Genomic DNA, 21,276 nt, shown 5'->3' with positions numbered 1-21,276 from the left:
TTCCAACATGTTGGTCCACGGTCTCCTCGAAGAGGTCTCTCGCAGGATGGAGAAGCAACAATCGTATATTCTGTCCAAGTGTTCTCCAACCTGGTGGCATGACCATTGATTACCTCCAACTTGTGGTAGCCTTTTCACCTCCCCTTCCCCATTTCCCCACTCCACAACCCCCTTACCTCCTCTCCTCACCTGCCTATCACGTCCCCCTGGTGCCCCTCCTGCTTCCCTTTCTCCCATGGTCCACTCTCCTCTCCAATCAGATTCCTTCAGCTCTTTACTCTTTCCACCTCATCACCTCCCAGCTCCTTACTTCATCCCTCCCCCACCCACCTGGCTTCACCAGCCACTTTCTAGCTTGTCCTCCTTCAGCCATCCCCTTCTTCTGGGACCCTCTCCCCACCCCGCCCCTTCCTTTCCGGTACCGAGGAAGGACCTCAGCCTGAAGAATCAACTATTTACTCATTCCAATGGATGCTGCCTGACCTGCCGAGTTCCTCCTGCACTTCCTGCGTGTTGCTCCAGGTTTAGAAGGGTATGAGCCAAATGGGATAGGCTTACGTGGGAATCAGGGTCAGCACAGACCAGTCGGGCCGAAGGGCCCACTTCCCCGCTCTACGTCTAAAGCCTCCGACATGTTGGTCCGCAGCCTCCTCCTGCTCAAGGAGTTTGTTTTGATCCGTCAGAGGAATCACTCGTGATCTAAACTCTCACATCCTGATCGATGTGAAGCAAATCACAGGACTGGAGTGAAGGAGGCAATAAGAGTCCCGACATTTTGCGTCTCGCCCTGCAGTGGGAGCACTGGATGGACCGGGCTATTTTTACACCCCCCCCCCGCCCCCCGCCACAGAAGCCCCAGGCTCCTTCTGTACCACTGCGAGCAGTGAGCTGTACTCCTCATCATGCACCGTGTCGTATGACGTGGGCGGTCACGGTCACGGCAATATTTTCTACAGGAGTGGTTTGCCATTGCCTTTGTTTGGGCAGTGTCTTTACAGGACAGGGAAACCCAACCATTCTCAACACTCTTCAGAGATTGCCTGGTGTCAGCGGTCACACAACCAGGACTTGTGATGTGCACCAGCTGCTCACACAACCATCCACCACGTGCATCCATGGCTTCACGTCACCCTGATCAGGGGCGGGATGTGGGGGGGGGGGGTTAAGCAGTTGCTACGCCTTGCCCAAGGGTGACCTGCAGACTAGCGGAGGGAAGGAGCACCTCACACCTCCTTTGGTAGAGACGCACCTCCACCCTGACACCCAACGTCGCGCTGAACTACACTCAGAATAGGCGGACAATATCTTTATCCTAGGGCTGAAATATCCGATACCAGAAGGCCTGCATTTAAGGTGAGGGGAGATAATTTCAAGATGCGAGAAGCATTTTTTCTTCTTCTTCTGACTTACGCTGCCCCTCAGAGGGGTGGTGGTGGAGGCAGATACATCAGGGACTTTTAAGAGGCGTTTAGATAGGCACATGAATGTGAGGGAAATGGAGGGATGTGGACATTGTGTAGGCAGAAGGGATTAGTTTCGCTGGCTATTTGATTACTCATTTAATTGGTTTGGTACAACACTGTGGGTCGAAGGACCTATTCCTGTGTTGTACTGTTCCTTGTTCTATGTCAATACATTTACCGACGACAACTCGAGTCTTAAATAGCCTCTGACAACCGTCTTTACGCCTGGCTAAGCCCAGCAGAACCATTTCTACTGACAGGAGAAGGGGCGAAGGCAGGTTACCAGCCCCTTAAAACCAGTCGCTTCAGACTGATGGGGCCCATCAACCATGGTTGGCAGATCATCTCGGAGAAGGAAAACTGATCTCAAACCTCCTCTGCCTTGCGGCTATATCTGCTCATGGGGAAGGCTTCAGGAGCAAACCGAGGGATAAATCTGGAGCTGGAGTCCCTAAGGCAGTCCCATGTTGAGTTCAACGCTGACTGGCAACTCCTGTGACACGGCTGGTGCCAAACTGTATCAGTTCCTTTGGGTTCATCAGATGCAGGGAGAGGGGGAGCTTGTTACATGGACAGCAGCTTGCTCTCCACATAGCACTGCCCTAGCTTGTGTATCTAGGACGCAACATCCCTGACCAGAAGGCCTTCTACCGACAATGGGAGAAACTAAATCCAAACAAGCCCTTCATTAATATTAACAAGGTATGAAGACTGACACTGGCGGAGGGGGGCAACACACTGCTTCACGATGCCTCACCCCTCAGAGGACCCAAAGTAATTTCCATTCTAATTAGAGAATGCAGTGTCATCAAAATACCAGGGGAGGGAGGTGAAGTCAGCAGACATTGTTTCATGACCAGTTTCACTGTTGTTTGTTTTTGAAGTTTGCAAGCTTCAATGTGCCGAGAATCCACACACACACATTCACACTCACTCAATGCAGGAAGAGCTCAGCAGGTCAGGCAGTATTTATGGAGAGGAATAAACAGGCGACATTTTAGGTCTCGGATGCTGCCTGACCTGCTGAGTTGCCGTAGTAACCTGCGCACTGCTCCAAGTAAAAGAATAACTCAGGACTCTCCAGTCGCTGGTGCAAAGTTGCCGTCCGCTGCCACCTGGTCATCATAAGGTTTTCCTGAGATTCCCGGAGTAGCATTTTATTCAGGACGTTGTCAGGCTCAACACGGCTCTCACCTGGATGGGGAAGATCTTTACAGCCACATAGTCGTTCATTAGCCGAGCCTTCCAGACGCAGCCAAAGCGACCCCTGGCTTTGATCTCGAGTAGCTGCAGAGGCTTTAGGCCCACCAGTGGGGAAGGCGACGGCAGACTTGGGTCCTGGGAGGGAAAGAGATGAATGAGCAGTTGGTTAAACACTCTGGACAGTTTGAGTTTCAACACGTTGGATCAAGGCACATTACTGGGAGAAGAGAAGCTTCTGGCAGTGAGGTCGGGTGGAGGGGTGACTGAGAGAATGGGAGAATGAGTGAGGAAGACGGGGAAGAAAGAGAAAGGATGAAGAGAAAGGGGAAATAGATGATAAAGAGGGTGAGCACACACGGGAGAGTGAATGGATTTTGGTTCTTGGGGCAATGGGAATGATGGGAGCAGCACACAAACACAAGGCCCTTTGGCCCACAATGTTATGCTGATCTAATGAAATTAGTAATCAAATACAGAACTAAACCAATGCCTTCTATCTATAAAATGCCTATATTAGACCATAAGGTTATAAGCATTGGTGACAACTTGACAATCAGTGACACACAAAATGCTAGAGGAACTCAACAGGCCAGGTAGCATGTATGGAAAAGAACATCTGGAGATTTTTTTTTGAGTTCCTCCAGCGTTTTGTGTGTCCCTTGCTTGGATTTCCAGCATCTGCAGATTTTCTCTCGTTAGTGACAATCAGCGAGCTGGATAACCAGAGAAATAAGAGGATTTTAAACTAAGTAATGGGAGCAGAGTTTTAAAGTAGTAACAATGTGGAACCAAAGAGTAGTGGGATGAAGTGAGAGAGATGAGTGCTAATATGGGAACAGATAACTGGTCACAGGAAGAGGTAGAAAGCACAAATCAAGGAATAAACCAGAATAAGCAGAGGGGTTACAAAAATTGGTAAAAGACAGAACGAAGGATTTTGTATCGAAATAGACAAAACTGATGAGGTCAGTGTGTGGATAAATAATGAATATGATCCAATGGCATAACAGGGACAGGGTCGGGGGTGCAAAGTTAGGGGAGAGCGGGCAGGGACAGGGACAAAAGTAATAAATAAAATTTTAAAAACAATAATCGGGGACTTGTACGGAATCAAATGGGTGGAAGTATTATGGATGATAGACTGGAGTCGAGCAGAGAGCAGGCTGTTCTAGATGGGGGGGGTGGTGAATAAGATAAGGATTCAATAATGACCTCACTACACAGACACTCCCAGGCAGCTTGGTACCACATCACTTGCAGCCTGAGCAAAGGAAACCAGGCTCAGGCCTGATATGTATAATTTGAGGCATAACTTAATCATGATGCATTGGTAGCACTTAAGAGGAGTGTTCAAAAAAAATACTGAAAAGATGTACTTTGATGAGGAAGAAAAATTCCGGGGAGGGGGGAACGACCCACAATCTGTGGGGGACCTGAGGCACTAAAGGTAGTGTCAAATATAAAAATATAAGCGTTTTCAGAACTTCTTCCCCTCCGCCATCTGATTTCTGAATGGACAATGAACCTCTGTACTCTACCTCACCAATTTCACTCTCCCTTTGCACTACTTGTTTAATTACATTTATTCTGCTTTCTTTTACAATGTATTACATTGTACCACTGTTGTAATAAAACAACACATTTCACAACATGTAACAGTGATATTAAACTGACTCTGAAAAGTGAACAAATATATAGACATACATACTATATATACGCATACACCTACACACACAGTACCTTGAAAAAGTATTCAGACCCCACAACTATTTTCATATTTTACTGTCTCATTTTCTAAATTTAAAATGTATTGAAGTAGGATTTTTGAGCTAACTACAAAACATTGTGTATCATGTGAAATCAAAACTTCAAAAACATACCAACAATTCACTAACAATTAAAAATCAAATTTGTTTGGCTGAAAAAGTATTCATCCGTTCCGTAAGTCCTACGCCAGCTTTCCTCTCCTACAATAACCTTACCAACTCACCCACTTTGTTGATGCAGAAAATTGGAGGATCACCTTTTTTCAATGAATTCGTAGGGATAAGTCCCCTCCCCTCTCTCTGTAAATCATCAGTACCGTAGATTTTCAACAGACCCAACCAAAATGAAGACAAAGAAAATATCAGGGAAATGATAATAGAGAAGGACAAGTCTGGGGAAGGGTACAAGACCATCTCAAAGGCACTGAACATACCTCAGAGAGTGCAACCCATCATGAAAAAGTAAAAAAAATATGAAACCTCAGCCACATTGATTAGGTCAGGCTACCTCTCTAAACTTAGAAGAATGGTACTTGTAAGAGGAGCTACTGTGAGGTCAACAATCACTCAGAGAGCTGCAGAAGTCAATGACTGCAACTGCAGATGAAGTTCATGGCTGCACAAGGCTTACACTAAAAGGGTATTTATGAGAAGGAAGCAGCCCTGGCTAAAAAAAAATACCCTTGCCTGTAAAAAATTTGGAAACCATCACATAGAAGATGCTGTAAAGATGTGGAAAGTCTGGTGGTCAGATGAGACTAAAATGGAACTTTTTGGCCTCAACACTAAGCAGTGCATGTAGCATAAATCCAATACTGCGCGTCAGCCAGGTAAAACCATCCCTACTGTAAAGTATGGTGGAGGTATCATCATACTATAGGGACACTTTTCAGCAGAAGGGGCTGGAAATCTGGTTAGAACTGATGGGAGACTGAACACTGCTAAGTACAGAGATCCTGGATAAAAACCTGCTAGCCTCTGCCAGAGAGCTGAAACTGGGGAGGAAGTTTGTCTTTCAGCAGGACAACAACCCAAAACACCTTGCATGGCCCAGTCAGTCCTGACCTTAACCTAATCTAACATCTCTGGCAAGACCTCAAGACTGCTGTCCACCACCACTCCCCAACTAACCTGGCACAGCTCGAGCAATTTTGCACGGTGGGAATGGGCAAATCTTGCTCCATCACGTTGCGCAAAGCTAATAGAGACTTATCTAAAAAGACTGCTCTCTATACTCGCTGCAAGTGGTTCAACTAAATACTGAGCAAAGGGGATGAATACTTTTGAACTGCTGACATCTCAGTCTTTGAATTTTTAGTTTCTCATGCTTTATAATTTTCCCTGTTTTTTGGGTTCTACTGTGAAAAAGGAGTATGTGACTCACAAATTAAAACACTAACAATCGCTCTACAGCATTATAAAATCATGTATTAGTTACTAATAGTTATTGATGGAGGAATTCATCCAGTGTTCAATGAACAAAATCAACGCAGACATCTAGTGTAGATAATGGACTGCCTTCATGCAATGCCATCGATGATAGCATCCTCCAAGTCTTCACATTCATTGTAACATTCAAGATGATTGTCGATATCTTCAAATTCTTCGTAGTTCCTAACTTGTTGAAGTAGTGAAATCATTCCATTTTCACTCCCTGCAGTTTCTGGCACCGCCAAGCCTGAATGCTTGAAAACGCAGTGAGCAAAATAGTTCAGAAATGTCTTCCTGCTTATTTCTTGCCAACTATCACTGACAAAAATCAATGACATTTGAACCCAAACACACATAACTGACACTACTTAAAAACTGATCTTTCTCAGTATGGTGTAATGTCTAATGGCTATGCAAAGGCATGTGACCAGCACTAGTTAGAACCTGTTTGGCAAGTCTCCTGCTCCAAATAAATGGCAAATTAAAATAAATATATATATATATATACACACACATACACATGACTGAAATGCAAAGTATGGGTCATCGGGTCATCAAAAGCACAAACATGGTAAAAAAAAAATTCTGTAGGTATTTAAATAACAAAACAAACAGTCTTGGTCTTATAGAGGGAAGGGAACGTCGACTCAGACCACAGGCCTGCGTCGGGCATTTTCATGCCTTACAAGGCGCAGATTGGAAGTCTGTGTGGGGCGCCACTCCTCGCACAGACACTACAGCAATGTGTGTTTAAGTGCCTTGCTCAAGGACACAAACATGCTGCCACAGCTGAGGCTCGAACTAGCGACCTTCAGATCACTAGACGAACGCCTTAACCACTTTGCCAGGTGGGACTCTAATAGTAAAAAATAATGGAAAACACAGACCCAGACGAATTAAACATCTATATTAGTTAGACCCATTGCATCAGTTTTCACTGATGGAGACATATCTCAGAGTTGGCTACAAATATACAATTGGGAGGGAGAGAGAAAATTACAATCAGTTTTGGACTTTGAGCTGACAAGCTGACTCTGGGCCCTGATGGACTTCATCCAAAGGTCTTCAAGCTGCTAATGAGAATGTTAATCCTTTGGTTTTCAATCTTCCAAAATTCCCCAGGTTTGGGGAAAATGAAGTGTTCAAGGTTTATTATCAAATACATAGATGTCACTATGTACAGGTTTCCCCCGTCATCCGAAGATACAGCGTTCCTATGAAACGGTATGTAAGCCGGAATGTCGTAAAGTAAAGAAGCAATTACCATTTATTTATATGGGAAAATTTTGTGAGCATTCGCAGACCCAAAAATAACCTACCAAATCATGCCAAATAACACATAAAACCTAAAATAACAGTAAGATGTAGTAAAAGCAGGAATGATATGATAAATACACAGCCTATATAAAGTAGAAATACTTTTCCACAATCATTACTGAACTCTTCTCTGTAGTGAAAATCTCACGCAAGTGCCGTCGGCAGAAAATCTCACACTAGCGCTGTTGGCAAAAATACAGTGCAAGCGCTCTCCAGTTATCTTTAAACTGTGAAGCTGCCAAATCATACCAAATAACACATAAAGATACACAGCCTATATAAAATAGAAATAATGTATGTACAGTGTAGTATCACTTACCGGAATCGGGAAGACAGCGAGCAGACTGATGATGGTGTGTTAGACTGAGTTGTCGCAGGCAGGGGTGGTGCAGTGGCCCCCACCATCCAGGCCGCTGAGCGATACATTGCCACGAAGAACGCAGGGGTCCAGCGGTAGCCGGGGGATACACAGCACATCTTTAAGAAAAAAGCCAAAACAAACATGCTAATTAATTAGGTGCCGCCCGTAATTGTCAGGCCAGATCAGTGCCGATTTCCGATTGCGTCGTCTCTGATCTGGGCCGACAATTACGTGTCGGCGGCACCTAATTAATTAGCATGTCTATTTCGGCTTTTTTCTTAAAGATGTGGTGTGTGCCTCCCGGCTACCTTTGCATTCTCCGCGAATCGGTGTCTGTTCGTGGCCTGAGGGTTGGGGTGGTGGGACACTGGGGTGTCATCTCGTCATCTGTTTCCATTAGAGCAGGCAGCTCATCTTCTTCTATCTCTGCCCGCCTCGATGTTGAAGGTCGAGGTTCGTCATCTGCTGTGGCTGATGTGGAAGGCTTGCTTGACTGCTGAGACTCGCGCATTTTTCTATCACACAGTTCTTTAATAAGGACTCAAACCATCCTGCAAATACCTCCTAAACCGACGTACCCTTTCAAAATTAAAGTCGTACTTTATCATTACTCATTCGGTTTCAATTGTTATCCTTTTTTCTTCCAATTGCATCAGCTCTTCATCTGTCAGTTCTTGGTCATGGGATGCCAAAACCTCTTCAACATCATCTTTGTCAACATCCACAAGCCAAACTCACGTTGTCCTTACTTCGTTCACCATGATCAAAGCGCTTAATTATGTCTAGTTTTACCGTAAGTGTAACACCCTTACAAGCTCTTTCAGGCTTTTCTGATACCATAGAACTCATCTTGCAAACGGCTGCTCACAGGCACGTGTTTAAGCAAAGCAGTTCCGAATCCGGGGGAGAGCGGCTGCTCGGGGCGCGCTGCCTTTTATCGCGCGCTGAATTTTTTTTTCCGTAACAGTGAAAACACCTTCTGAAAGCGAAAATAGGGTACTAATGTAGGTCTTTCATAACAGTGAGGTTTCGTAAAGCGAACGTTCGAAAAGCGGGGGACACCTGTATTACCCTGAGACTCATTTTCCTGCAGGCATTCACAGTAGAACAAAGGAATACAATAGAATCAGTGAAAAATTACACAAAGACTGATAAGCAACCAGTGTGCCAAAAACAGGTAACTGTGCAAATATAAAACAGAGATAAATAAATAATACTGAGAACACAAGTTGTAGAGTCACTGAAATTGAGTCCATAGGTTGTGAAGTCAGTGTTGAGGTGAGAGACATTATCCACTCTGGTTCAGAAGCCTGATCTTTGTAGGGTAATAACTGTTTCTGAATCTGGTGGTGTGGGTCCTAAGGCTCCTCTGATAGCAGTGGCAAGAAGGCAGCATGGCCTGGACGGTGGGGGTCCTTGATGATGGATGCTGCTTGCTTGTAGATTTACTCAAGGGTGCGGAGGGCTTGGCCTGTGATGGACTGGGCTGTATCCATCACAGTTTGTCAGCTGAGGCACAGAAAGCAGGAAACTGCAGATTGGTTAGCTTAATGTTATTCATAGGGAAAAAGCTAGAAGCTTTTTATTAAAAGCATTAAAAAAACGCACTCTTGAATAAAAATTGAGTCAATCAGGCAAAGTCAACATGAGAGAAATCATGTTTGATCAGTTCATTGTGGAATTCTTGGAAGATGGAATATCTGCTTTGAATGAAGGGGAACTGGCCAATGACGGATAATCCAGAAGGCCACTCATCATTAGTCACTGATCCAGCTTTTCAGGAAGAAAACTGAAAGCACATTGCGTGGGATGCACAGTAACAGAGCGGCTCAGGCGGCAGATCCGCTGGCTAACAGAAGACAGGAGAGTGTGTGCATAAACAAGTTGAGAGAAGAGCGAGAGAGATTGGCTGCTTGAGTGGTAGCACAACCACCACCCCAGACACAACATCAACAAGACCAAGGAATTGATTATAGAGTCATAGAACACTACAGCACAAAAATGGGCCTTTCAGCCCATCTAGTCCATGTCAAACCATTTAAACTACTTAGTCCCATCGATCTGCACCAGGACATAGCCCGCCATTCCCCTCCCATCTATGTACTTATTCCAACTTCCCTTTTAATGTTGAAACTGGAATTGCATCCACCATGTGCTTGCAGTTCATTCCACACACTCACCACACTCTAAGTGACAAACTTTCTGCTCATGGTCCCTCAAACATTTCACCTTTCACCCTTAACCCATGACCTGTAGTTCAAGGCTCACCCAACCTCAGTGGAAAAAGCCTGCTTGCATTTACCCTATCTATACCCCTCATAATTTTGTATACCTCTACCAACTCTCTCCTCAGTCCATATAGTCTTCATCAACTTTCCTGGAAACTTTCTTGAAAAAGCTCTAAGATTGGTTAGACATAACCTACCATGCACAAAGCCACGCTGATTATCCAAATACTCATATATCCAGTCCCTTACAATACCTGATGTCAGGCTCACCTGCCTACAATTTCCTCATTTATTTTTAGAGCCTTTCTTAAACAGTGGAACAACATTAGCTATCCTCCAATCCTCCAGTATCTTACCTGTCGATTTAAGCATCTCTGCTAGGGCTGCTGCACTTTCTGTACTAGCCTCAGACAGGGTTCGAGGGAACAAATTGTCAGCCTCTGGGGATTTGTCCAACCCAATTTGCCTCAAGAGAGCAAACACCTCCCCCTCTGTAACCTGTATAGTGTCCATGAGCTCTTTGCAGCTTTGTAAATACAGATGCAAACACTCTATTTTAGATCACCCCCATCTATTTGACTCCATGCATAGATTACCATTCTGATCTTCCACAGTCCCTTGCAATCCTTTTGCTCTTAACATATCTGTAGAATCCCTTAGGATTTCCCTTCACTTTATCTGCTACATGCCTTCTTTTCGACCTCCTGATTTCCTTCTTAAGTGTTATCTTGTATTTCCTAAACTCCTCATTTCTTCCTACCTGCCTATACCTGCAATGCACCTCTTTTTCTAAACCAGGGCCTCAGTATCTCTTGAAAGCCAAGGTTCCCTAAACCTGTCATCTTTGCCTTTTATTCTGACAGACTTGTACTCTCAAAATTTCACTTTTGAAGGCCTCCCACTTACCAAAAACACCTTTTGCTAGAAAACAGCCTGTCCCAATCCACACTTGCTAAATCATTTCTGATACCATCAGAACTGGCCTTTCTCCAGTTTAGAATCTAAAATGTGAGGGCCAGCCCTATCCTTTTCCATAATTAGCTTGAAGCTAATGGCATTATGATCACTCGATGCAAACAGTTCCACTATACAAACTTCTGTCACCTGCCCTGTCTCTTTCCTAATAACAGATAAAGTTCTCTCTCTCTCTCACATTGGGACTGCTACATACTGATTAAGGAAACTTTCCTGAACACATTTGACAAACACTATCCTATCTAGTCCTTTTACACTTTGGGAGTCCCAGTCAATACATGGAAAGTTAACATCACCTGCGATACCAACCTTGTGTTTTGTACAACAGTCTGCGATCTCCCTACAAATTAGTTCCTCTAAATCCCATAGACTGTGGGTGGTCTGAAATCCAGCTCATTAATGTGGTCAGTCATACAGTTCCACCCACAACGCCTCACTAGACAAGTTCTCCAGTCTGTCCTGATCTTAGCAAAGGAAAGTCAGGAGAACACACACCAGTCGTCATTGAAAGATGGGAAACTAAGTTCCTGGGTGTCCACATCTCTGAGGATCAATCCCCAGGCCAACACATTGATGCAATCACAAATAAGGCACACTAGTTCATTAGGAATTTGACAAATTGTATGTCACCAAATACACTTGCAAATTTCTATAGATGTACACCGCAGGGCGTTCTGGCTGGTTGCATTGCAACCTGAAATGCACAGGTTTGTTAGGCTCTGCCAGCTCCACCAAGGAAGCCAGCATTCTTCATTAAGGACCCCCAGGACAAGCCCTCTTCTCATTATTAGACCTGGGGAAGAGGTACAGAAGCCTAAAGACCCACACTCAATGATTCAGGAACAGCTTCCTCCCCTCTGCCCTCGGATTTCAGAACAGTCCCTGAACACTACCTCATTATTTTTTTAAATCACTGTTTAATTTTTAATTTAGAATAACTGTATGTCTTTGCATTGTACTGCTGCTGCAAAATCGATTTTCACATCATGCCAGTCAGGGAAAACAAGCCTGAATCGGATTGCCACAGGGATCAGTGTTGAGGCCACAATGTTTTTTTACAACTCGTATAAATTATGACAGTTGCCAAATTTGCTGATGGCATCGAGGAAAAGTGGGGAACTAACTTGGTAAGGGAGCCCAAAGTGGTTGCAAATGGATACATATGAAAAGGTTAAGTGAGAGCGTGATTTGAGCAAGGTCTGAAGCCATCGGTCCCTGGACTGGCCCCACTTTTGAGGACTCTACGGAGATGTTTAATGCTCTGTGTGTTATTTGCTCACTTTTTGCTGTTTGAGCAATTTTATTCTTTTTTGCAAGTTTGATGGTCTTGTTGTGTGGAGGTTTTCTTTAAACGGGTTCTATGGTGTTTCTTTGTTTTGTGGCTGACTGCAAGAAGACAAATACATACCTTGACAATAAATGTACTTTGAACTTTGAAATAGTGCATAACATGGGAAAATGAAAAATTGTCCACGTTGGTAGGAAGTGTCAAAATAAAAATCTATTTATCTAAATGGTAAGAGACTGCAGAAAACTTGCAATGCAAAGGAATCTGTCTCCAGGCGCAGGATTCAAATTACTATAAATTGCAAAATAAATAAATAGTGCAAATTATAAACAGACACAAGAAATTCTGCAGATACTGGAAAACCAGGGCAACAGACACAAAATGCTGGAGAAACTCAGCAGGTCAGGCAGCATCAGTGGAAAAGAGTAAACAGTCAGCGTTTAGGTCTCGGCCCAAATTGTTGACTGTTTACAGATGCTGCCTGGCCTGCCGAGTTCCTCCAGCGTTTTGTGTGTGTTACACTAAAGGAAAAGGAATGGATGGTTGATGTTCGGTATGGGTTGAGGGGCCTTTCCCCGTGTTGCAATTCTCTCATCAGCCGACAACGGGCACACGACCTTGTGGCTCTCAGGCGCTCTTGCATGGAGAACGATACTTCCCGGCGGTTTGCACTGAGTGCACCCCAGACCACCGTAACCGTGTCCACCAGCACCCAGCAACCCCCACCCCCGCCCCCGCCCTCCCGCCGCACTGCGCAATCCGAACCTCGTTCATGTCCACGTGGCCGTACGGAGGCTTGCGATGGCGGTACATCCAGAAGGCCAACAGGATGATGACGGAGAGCCCGGTGATGGGAAGCAGCGCGTACACTAGGATGTTCAGCAGTGACGGAGTGGACGGTGGTGGCCCAAACACGACTGCGGGGGGGTGGGGGAGGGTGGAGAGAGGGCAGAAGGAAGGGTTAATATCAGTACTTGGCTATGTCTTCAACTCCCTTCCACCTCAGCTCATGGTACAGCACTTCACTATGGCACTGTCCCTCATTCCCTTCCCTTCATTAGGGTTGCAACCCCCATTCCCTTCCCCCTAACCTCAGGATGCAGCACTGGGTACCGCTTCCGTCCCCCATTACCTTCCCCCTCCAATCAGTGTTAGCATTTGGCCATTCCCTTCCCTTCAGCTTGGGGTCCATTTCACGGGGAGGTCAGCATTTGGCTACAGATCTGACCCCCAGTCCTCCTCCCCCTCACCTCAGGGTATAACACTCAGTTATGGTTCCAACACCATCCCCTTCCCTTCACCTTGGGATTCGCTTCATGAGGGGAGGTTAAAACTTGGCTGTGGTTCCTTCTCCAACTCCCTTCCTCCTCACCCCAGGGTGCAGCACTTGTCTACAAGTTCTGTCCCCCATTCCCTCTCACAAACGCACATTCATTCCCACAGCACAACTGTCGGCCCACCTACCTGCCGGCACACTCTCCGGGAAGTGGAAAAACTTGTCGTTGCAATAGTTGCCTTCACAGCAGCAGAAGAATACGTGAGGGTTCTCCTCTGTCGCCACGCACTCCACCCTGCCAGAGAGAGCGAGCAGCACGTCAGTCTGGGCCCACGGCTGAAGGCGGGGCCCGCTACACGCCAGTGTAGCAATCCCTGAGACGGCAGGCCAAAGCAAGCACACCTCAAGCTTCATTACACACTTAATTCCATTACAGACATGCCATTGGCCTGGGAATTCTGATGAACGGGTCTACAACACGGTCTAGCATTCAGCCGAAGCTTTGTACAACGTGCTTTAACTCATGGAGGAAAGTTTGTATCATCTCTCTTTTGCCCGTCTCACCATCTCACTCTGCCTCTGCAGGTTTAGCTGCTATCACAGGGCATTACCAGGCCTCGTAGTATATTCAGACTTACCAGAGTGGACTTGATGGGCTGAATAGCCTCAATTCTACTCCTATGTCTTACGATATTAAGAGTGGAGAACATTGCCCACTTTCATTGCCTCACCCACAGCTGAGCTCTTTCCCTGGTAGGATTCTCTACGTCCTGGTTTAAACAACACCCGGGTACATCTTACGTGAAATAATCTGCCTCACAAAGGCAGTCCCAGTCAATATTGGGAAACTTCTCTGGCTATCTACTCAATCGATGCCTTTTGGTAGGGGTGTACAAGATGATTAAAGGTATCGATTTACCTCTCATTCTCCTTCACTCCAAAGAGAAAAGCCCTAGCTCGCTCAACCAGTCCTAATAAGACCTGCTCTCTAATCCAGTAAGCATCCTGGTAAATCTCTAAAGCTTCCACTTATCCGTTCTTCTAATCCAGGCTATCGGTGGTCTACAGGAAGTGAGGGAGGAGACTAGTTGGGCCCCGATGGAAAATTTCCATCTCACTAGCGGCAGGTGAGACTCACATTATTCCCATTCACAAAGGAGAAGAGGCTGGAAACGTTGGGCCATTGAGTCTCACATCAGCACTGAAGTAATTACTGGAAAAAACTCTAAGGTGCAGGACTTGTGCTCTCTGGGACAGGTACGAACTGAATAAAGGGTTACGGCCGACATGCTTATGTGCTGGAGACCTCCTGTCACACACATCTGATCAAATCTGTTTCAGGAAGAAACAAAAAGAGGGAAGGCATAGTGAAATAGGCTTCAACAAAGCCAGTCATGCACACTGTTTATACAAATCAAATCATTACACAGCGCCTAGAGATAGCACTCTCAAGATTCAAGACTGCTTGATGTCATTTCCAGTACTCGTGTAAAAGGAGAACAAAATAATTGTTACTCTGGGTCCAATGCAGCACAACAAAAACACACACAAGCTAAACAACACAATAATAATTGAAACCGAAAAAATACAATTATTATGTGAAAATCTTAGATATACATATATATCTATCTACAGTTCCTAGACCTTTGCATAGGAGCGTTGTCATTTTATATATCACCTGTACTGCTGCCACAAAAAAACAAATTACCTGACATATGTGAGTGATGATAAACTTGATTCTGATATGCGTCTCTATTGTGGACTGAGAATGGAAAGGAGGCAGGGAGAGGGGAATCATGGTTGGGAAAAAGGGAACTGGATGGTGGGGGAGGAGGGGGGGGAAGCACCATAGAGACATTCTGTAATGATCAATAAACCAATTGTTTGGAATCGAATGACCTTGTCTGGTGTCTCAGAGCTGGGTGTGTCTGCACCCGCACCAACCCCCCCCCCCCACCCTCCCACCCTGGTACTCCTTCTCTGCACCTGTCCCATACCCCTCCCGTGGCGTTCCACCCACCCGCCAGATTCACAAGCTTGCTCTCTGCTTCACATTGACAAACACAGGACTGTGCAAAAGTCTTAGGCATCCTAGCTGTATATTGTGTGTACTGTACATAAAATAGATTATATACACAGATTGACTGATTGTACAGCTGCAAGATAAAGTGTGTGATCCCTTTGTAGATACCTGGTTTTCTACATTAATTACTCAAGATGTAGTCTGATCTTCATCCAAATCACAATAATAGACAAACACAATCAGTTTAAACTAAACTGTCTCAACAAACAATTGTACTTCTCATCAATACTGACTACACCATTTAAATAATCACACTTTAGGTTCTATGTGAATTATTAGTTTAGACAGATTGTGTTTGTCTATTATTGTGACTTGGATGAAGATCAGACCACATTTTATGAGTGATTAATGCAAAAAACCAGGTAATTGCAAAAATATTGGCAAACTTTTTCTTACAATTGTACCTCTCTACCAAAGGAGGTGTAAGGTGCCACCCCCCCCCCCACCCGATCAGGGTCACGTGAAGCCATGGGAGCAGGTGCTGGATGCTCGTACGAGCAGCTGGTGCACATCACAGGTCCTGGTTATGCGACCACTGACACCAGGCAGACAATCCCTGAAGAGTATTGATATCGGCTGGGGTCACCCGTCTTATAAAGACACTGGCCAGAAAGCGATGGCAAACCATTTCTGCGGAAAAATTTGCCAAAAACAATCATGGTCATGGAAAGACCATGATCGCCCACGTCATACGACAGGGCACATAATGAACAAGTGGTTCCCCGATCGAGAGGGAAGAAGAGAGAACGACGGGTTGGGTGGGGTCTTTGATTACACTGGCTGCTTTGACAGTGAGAAGTGTTGATGGAATCCATGGAGGGGTGGCCGCTTCCTGTGACGCACTGAGCTGCGACCACAGCTCTCTGCAGCTTCCCGCTGTCAGGTGTAGACCAGGTACCACACCAATTCATCATGGCGAGAGTCGATGAGGGCACGCCAACTTTCGTTAGGCTCCCGGAGGAGTAAAACAGCCGGTGAGCTTTCATGGCTGTGATACCGAAGGTCTGCATGGTGGGCTGGTGTAGATGGTTAGAGCAGGAGGGATCTCAGGTGAGTTAAAAGGCAAATGGGACGTTTAGGAGGCTCTTAGGTGTGGATGGGAAAAAAATGGGGTGTTATGCTGCAGAGAAACATTAGATTGATTGTGAAGATTGAAAATTCAACACAACATTGAGGGCCAAAGGGCCTGTCTGTTCTACGTTCTAATGTGGCACGCATTGATAGTTATCACTGATAGTATAAGTATGATGGGTTGAAGGGCCTGTTTGTGTGCTGTACAGCTCTGGGATTCCATGACGTAGAGCTGGCAGCAGCCAGGCACAGTCCAGACCTACAGTCTCCCCAGGGTCGGTGCTGAGGCCTACATTACACTGTGCTCACTGTCAGGACTGCTGCTTCAGGAGATAGCAGACTGTCGGTCCTGGTGGTGGGCAGCGGAGAGCTTCACCCAGCCTGACTGCCTGGTAACGTTCTGGGGGGTGGGGGGTGGGGGTGGAGACCTCTGGATAGAGAACACATGGTGTCTATGGATAGCAGGAACGTGCTCCGCATGGGATAAATGTAATTCCAGGGAGAGAAGGAACGTACCAATTTAGATTGCGTTGGCAATTATTATCCTCTGTGTTTTTGTAATATCGTTATAGTGTGTAAAGCTCGGGGTATCACAGTTCAGAGCTCAATTCTGGCACTGTCTGTAAGGAGTTTGCACGTCCTCCCCATGGCTGCGTGGGTTTCCTCCGGGTGCTCCGGTTTCCTCCCATAGTCCATAGGTGTCCCAGTTGGAAGGCTGATTGGTCATTGTGAATTGTCCCGATATTAGGCTGGGGTTGAATGGGTGGGCTGCCGAGCCACCACACGACTCCGCTCCCCGCACAGCTCGTGCACGGTGGATCCGAGCAACGGCCCGCGGTTCCAGAGTCCCCAGAAGTGATTCTATAGTTTGTGGGAACAGTTCAGTGATGGGGTGAGTGAAATTATCCCCTCTGGTTCATGGGTGGGAGGTGCGGTCGAAAATATTTTTAAAAATTACTAAAATAAGAAATAAAGAAAAAATAAACAAGTTCTGAAAAAAGACGTCAAAATAGTGAAGTAGTGTTCAGAGACAGCTGATAAATCTGATGGCGGTGGAGAATAGGAGATAATTAGAGGTGGAATAAAATTCAGAAAATACTAGTGAATCAGGCCAGCAACTCCAGCTCGTGTTTTGAGAAATTTGCTGGAGGAATTCTGCAGGTGGAAGAGGAATTGTTGACATTTCGATATCTAAGTGCAGGGTTTTGACCTGAAACGTCAACAGTTCTGTTCCCCCTGCTCCCATACCCGAACAGATGCTGCCAGGTTCCGAGTAGGTAGTCTGTCTCTGACCTTATGGACTATAGGGTTTTCATGGAAGAACACGGAAGCAGATTGCTGGACCTTTCTTCCACACAGAAACTGCTGCTGGCAGGTTGGGACCTGGCAGGATTCTGACCCAGGACCATCCACCTTGCAGTCCAGTGCTGATGGACTGGGAATCACCAGCCGGGTCTGGGAATACAAAGCCAAAACTCCTTAAAAGTGGCTTCACAGATAGAGAGGGTTGTAAGGGGAGATGTTGGCACATTCTGCTTCATAATTCAGATTCTGAATGATGACAAAAGTTGTACAAGACGTTGGTGAGGCCACATTTGGAGTATTGTGTGTGCAGCTCTGGTCACCTGACTACGGAGGATATCAACAAGACTTGCAGAGTACGGAGAAAACTTACAAGGATGTCACCGGGACTTGAGAACCAGAGTTATCGGGAAAGGTTAAGCAGGTTAGGACTTTACTCCTGAAAGAGAATGAGAGGCGATCTGACAGAGGTATACAAAATTATGAGGGGTACAGATAGCGTATACGCAAGCAAGCTTTTTCCACAGAGATCGGGTGAGACTAGTAAGGTCTTGGGTTAAGGTTGAAAGGTGAAATGTTTAAGGGGAGCATGAAGGGGAACTTCTTCACTCATCGAGGGTGGTGAGAGTGTGGAACGAGCTGCCAGTGGAAGTGGTGGATGCGGTTTCAATTGTAATACTTAAGAGAAGTTTGGATGGGAGGGTATGGAGGGCTTTGGTCCTGGTGTGGGTCGATGGGACGAGATAGAATAATAGTTGGTATGGACTAGGTGAGCCAAAGTGCCTGCTTCTGTGCTGTACTGCTGTATGACTCTCTGAGAGGATTGGGGACAGGTTCTATGGACTCGTTACTAGAGCAGGTCACAGAACCAACTTTACCGGTAGCCGCGAGCCACGGCTTCCACAGATCCACACCCCTGAGCCTTGCCCTCCCTCCGCCGAAGCCAGGAGAATGTGGCTCACCCAGGTTCGTACCCCTCAGTGGCATCGGCCGCCGCTCCTACCTGTCGTAGCAGTTGAAATCGTCCAGCCAGCAGCCCTTCTTGACCAGTTCGATGGAGCCAGAGTTGTTTCGCCAGGAGGCGTAGCAGTGAAGCCGCTTGTCCTTCTCACCCTCGCAGTGCTCCACCCCGCTCTTGTTGGTCTTCTCCAGCTCGTGGTTGGCATTGTAGTACTCACACGTCCTGGTCTCCGTCTCTCCCTGGCCTGGACCTGCAGTGGGAAGGACAGGGGTGGACACGGTAAGTGCAGACAGGACCCTCTCGTCTAGAGCCCCCTTCCCGCCCCCCCCCCCGTCAGGCTGAGCACACGAGGTGCCGCCCGGTTCCGAGCCCATCCCCATCTCCGGAGCCGAGTGGAAACCGCGACACTCCCAGGCAGATTTCTACCTGTGCATCTCCTTACCCTTGGTTAAGTAGGTGGAAATGAAGGGCCGGCTTTGTGGTCAGTGTGGACCAATTGGGCTGACCAGTCCGTGTTACCCCTTGGCAGACGAGGCACTGACCCTGGTGAAGAGAGTACTTCAGTGATCACACCTTCAAATCTCTGCAAAGTGGAGGAATCCCCGCACAGTCACAGGGAGACTCATGTAGACTCCACAGAGACAGCACCCGGGGTCAGGATCGAACCCGCGTTGAGACAGGAGACAGTGTGGATAACTGTCCCACTGCACTGCCCTTGCACCCATTCTCTGTTCTGCAGTTACAGTTCCCAGACTCTGACTTGGGTATGCGTGAACGGCTACTGCCTGACAACGATCACAATACGTCGCGCAGCCTGTTCCGCACGGGTGCCGGTCGATGTGCAACCTCTGACCAGCCCATTCAGCTCCCAGCTCCCACACCGAGAGCAGCTGCGGCCCCAGCCATCCTCGGGAGATTAAAGGGAACTGAAAAGGCAGCTGCCTTCTCCATTGTCAGGCGCAGAGGATTGTGGGACGGAGAGAAAAGGCAGCTCCTGTTTATTGACAGCAAACAGCAACGTGCCTCTGGCCAAACATCAAACAACCAGCAGCTCACGGTACGGCTTTGATCTGTGAGTGACCTGGTACTATAATAAACCCTGTGCCCAAAAATACCCAGCCCTTTGCTGCTTTTAGCCTTGGCAACATGGCCTCCCTTGTGGTATGTAAAGAGTAGGCCAAGCACTCGGGTTTATTTACGGAGGGACAGATTTGTAAAAAGTTACACTAAACTTGTGTGGAAGCTGGTTAGATCATACTCAGAGCACTGTGTGTGTTATGTTATGGTAATGGCTTATTGTCACGTATACTGAGCAATCTCTCCTGCCTTCTCCCTGTAACCTTTGACACCATTACTGAATCACACCTATCCACCTCCATTTTAAATACACCCAATGACTTGGCCTCCACAGGCGACTGTGGCAATGAATTCCACAGATTCATTGCCCTCTGGGTAAAGAAATTCCTCATCTCTGTTATAAAGGGAAATTTGTCTATTCTGAGGCTAGCCCCTTTGGTTATAACATCCTCACAGCGTCCGCTCTATCTGGGCCTTTCAATCTTCAATAGGTTTCAATGAGTTTTGCCTTCATTCTTCTAATCTCCAGTAAATAGAGGTCCAGAGCCACAAGGGATCAAGATATGTTAACCTTTTCAGGCCCAGGATTATTTTTGTCAATTCCATCAGGTCCACAGCCTTCTAGGCCTCAACAATAACTTGAGTGTTCACTGTGTTCTGCTCCTGACAGTGTGTGCCAAATACTTACATATTCTGGGGGAAGATGGTCCTTCCCTCGTATCTGATCTGACATATCGTGCCATACATGAGTAATTGAGGTAGGAGACCGAAAACTGAACGCAGAATGCAGTGCTACGGAGGCAGTACAGTGCAGTAGACCATTCAAGTACAAATACCATGACAAGATAGACTGGGAGATCACGAGCTCATCTTTAGAGTACTTGAGTACTGTTCAAGTGTCTGATAACAGAAGCTGTCCTCCAATCCAGTGGTCTGGCCTCTTGAACATTTATACCTTCTGCCCGTCTTCCCCCTGGAATTATGTTCACCACACACAAAGTGCTGGAAGAACTCAGCAGACCCAGCGGCATCTATGGCGGGGGTAAAAGGGCGACGTTTTGGGCTCAGACCCTTCATCGGGGCCGGAAAGGAGCTCATCTCCATTGATGCTGCCTGACCTGCTGAGTTCCTCCAGCATCATGTGTGTGCTTTACTCTGGATTTCCTGCATCTGCACAATCTCTTGCGTCTTTGATTACATTGGCTGCTTTCCGGAGGCAGCCGGAAGCGTTTCCAGTCAATGGAGGGGAGGCTGGCTACAGAAAGAATCTGCACGGGATGAAGGAGGTACAGAGAAGATGCACAAGACTGATTGCTAAAAAACACGGGTGTATACATAAAGGCCTTTTAACTAATGGAGTCCACAACCATCACCAAGCCAACTACACATCATGATGTTTGATCTATTCTCGAGAACTTCCCCACATTCAATCACTCACCTTCACACCAGGAGACAGTTAAACTACCAACCTATG

The 21,276-nt window shown here is 46.4% G+C and overlaps 1 protein-coding gene across 2 annotated transcripts in view; it reads right to left on the bottom strand.

The window, feature by feature from the left end:
• Positions 1 to 21,276, bottom strand: part of acvr2ba (activin A receptor type 2Ba) — a 160,616-nt gene that overhangs the window by 37,929 nt on the left and 101,411 nt on the right. For both annotated transcript variants that reach the window (XM_063044486.1, XM_063044487.1), the window contains exons 2-5: positions 18,768 to 18,975; positions 13,497 to 13,603; positions 12,798 to 12,949; positions 2,658 to 2,801 (exon numbers count right to left, since the gene is read on the bottom strand). In XM_063044486.1, coding sequence (XP_062900556.1) covers positions 2,658 to 2,801; positions 12,798 to 12,949; positions 13,497 to 13,603; positions 18,768 to 18,975 — 611 coding nt within the window. The remainder of the gene's footprint in view (positions 1 to 2,657; positions 2,802 to 12,797; positions 12,950 to 13,496; positions 13,604 to 18,767; positions 18,976 to 21,276) is intronic.

Source organism: Mobula hypostoma, chromosome 3 (assembly GCF_963921235.1).
Source record: "Mobula hypostoma chromosome 3, sMobHyp1.1, whole genome shotgun sequence".
Classification (NCBI taxonomy): Eukaryota; Metazoa; Chordata; class Chondrichthyes; order Myliobatiformes; family Myliobatidae; genus Mobula; species Mobula hypostoma.
The sequence above is the reverse complement of the archived record's forward strand: the minus strand, read 5'-3'. Positions and strand labels throughout refer to the sequence as shown.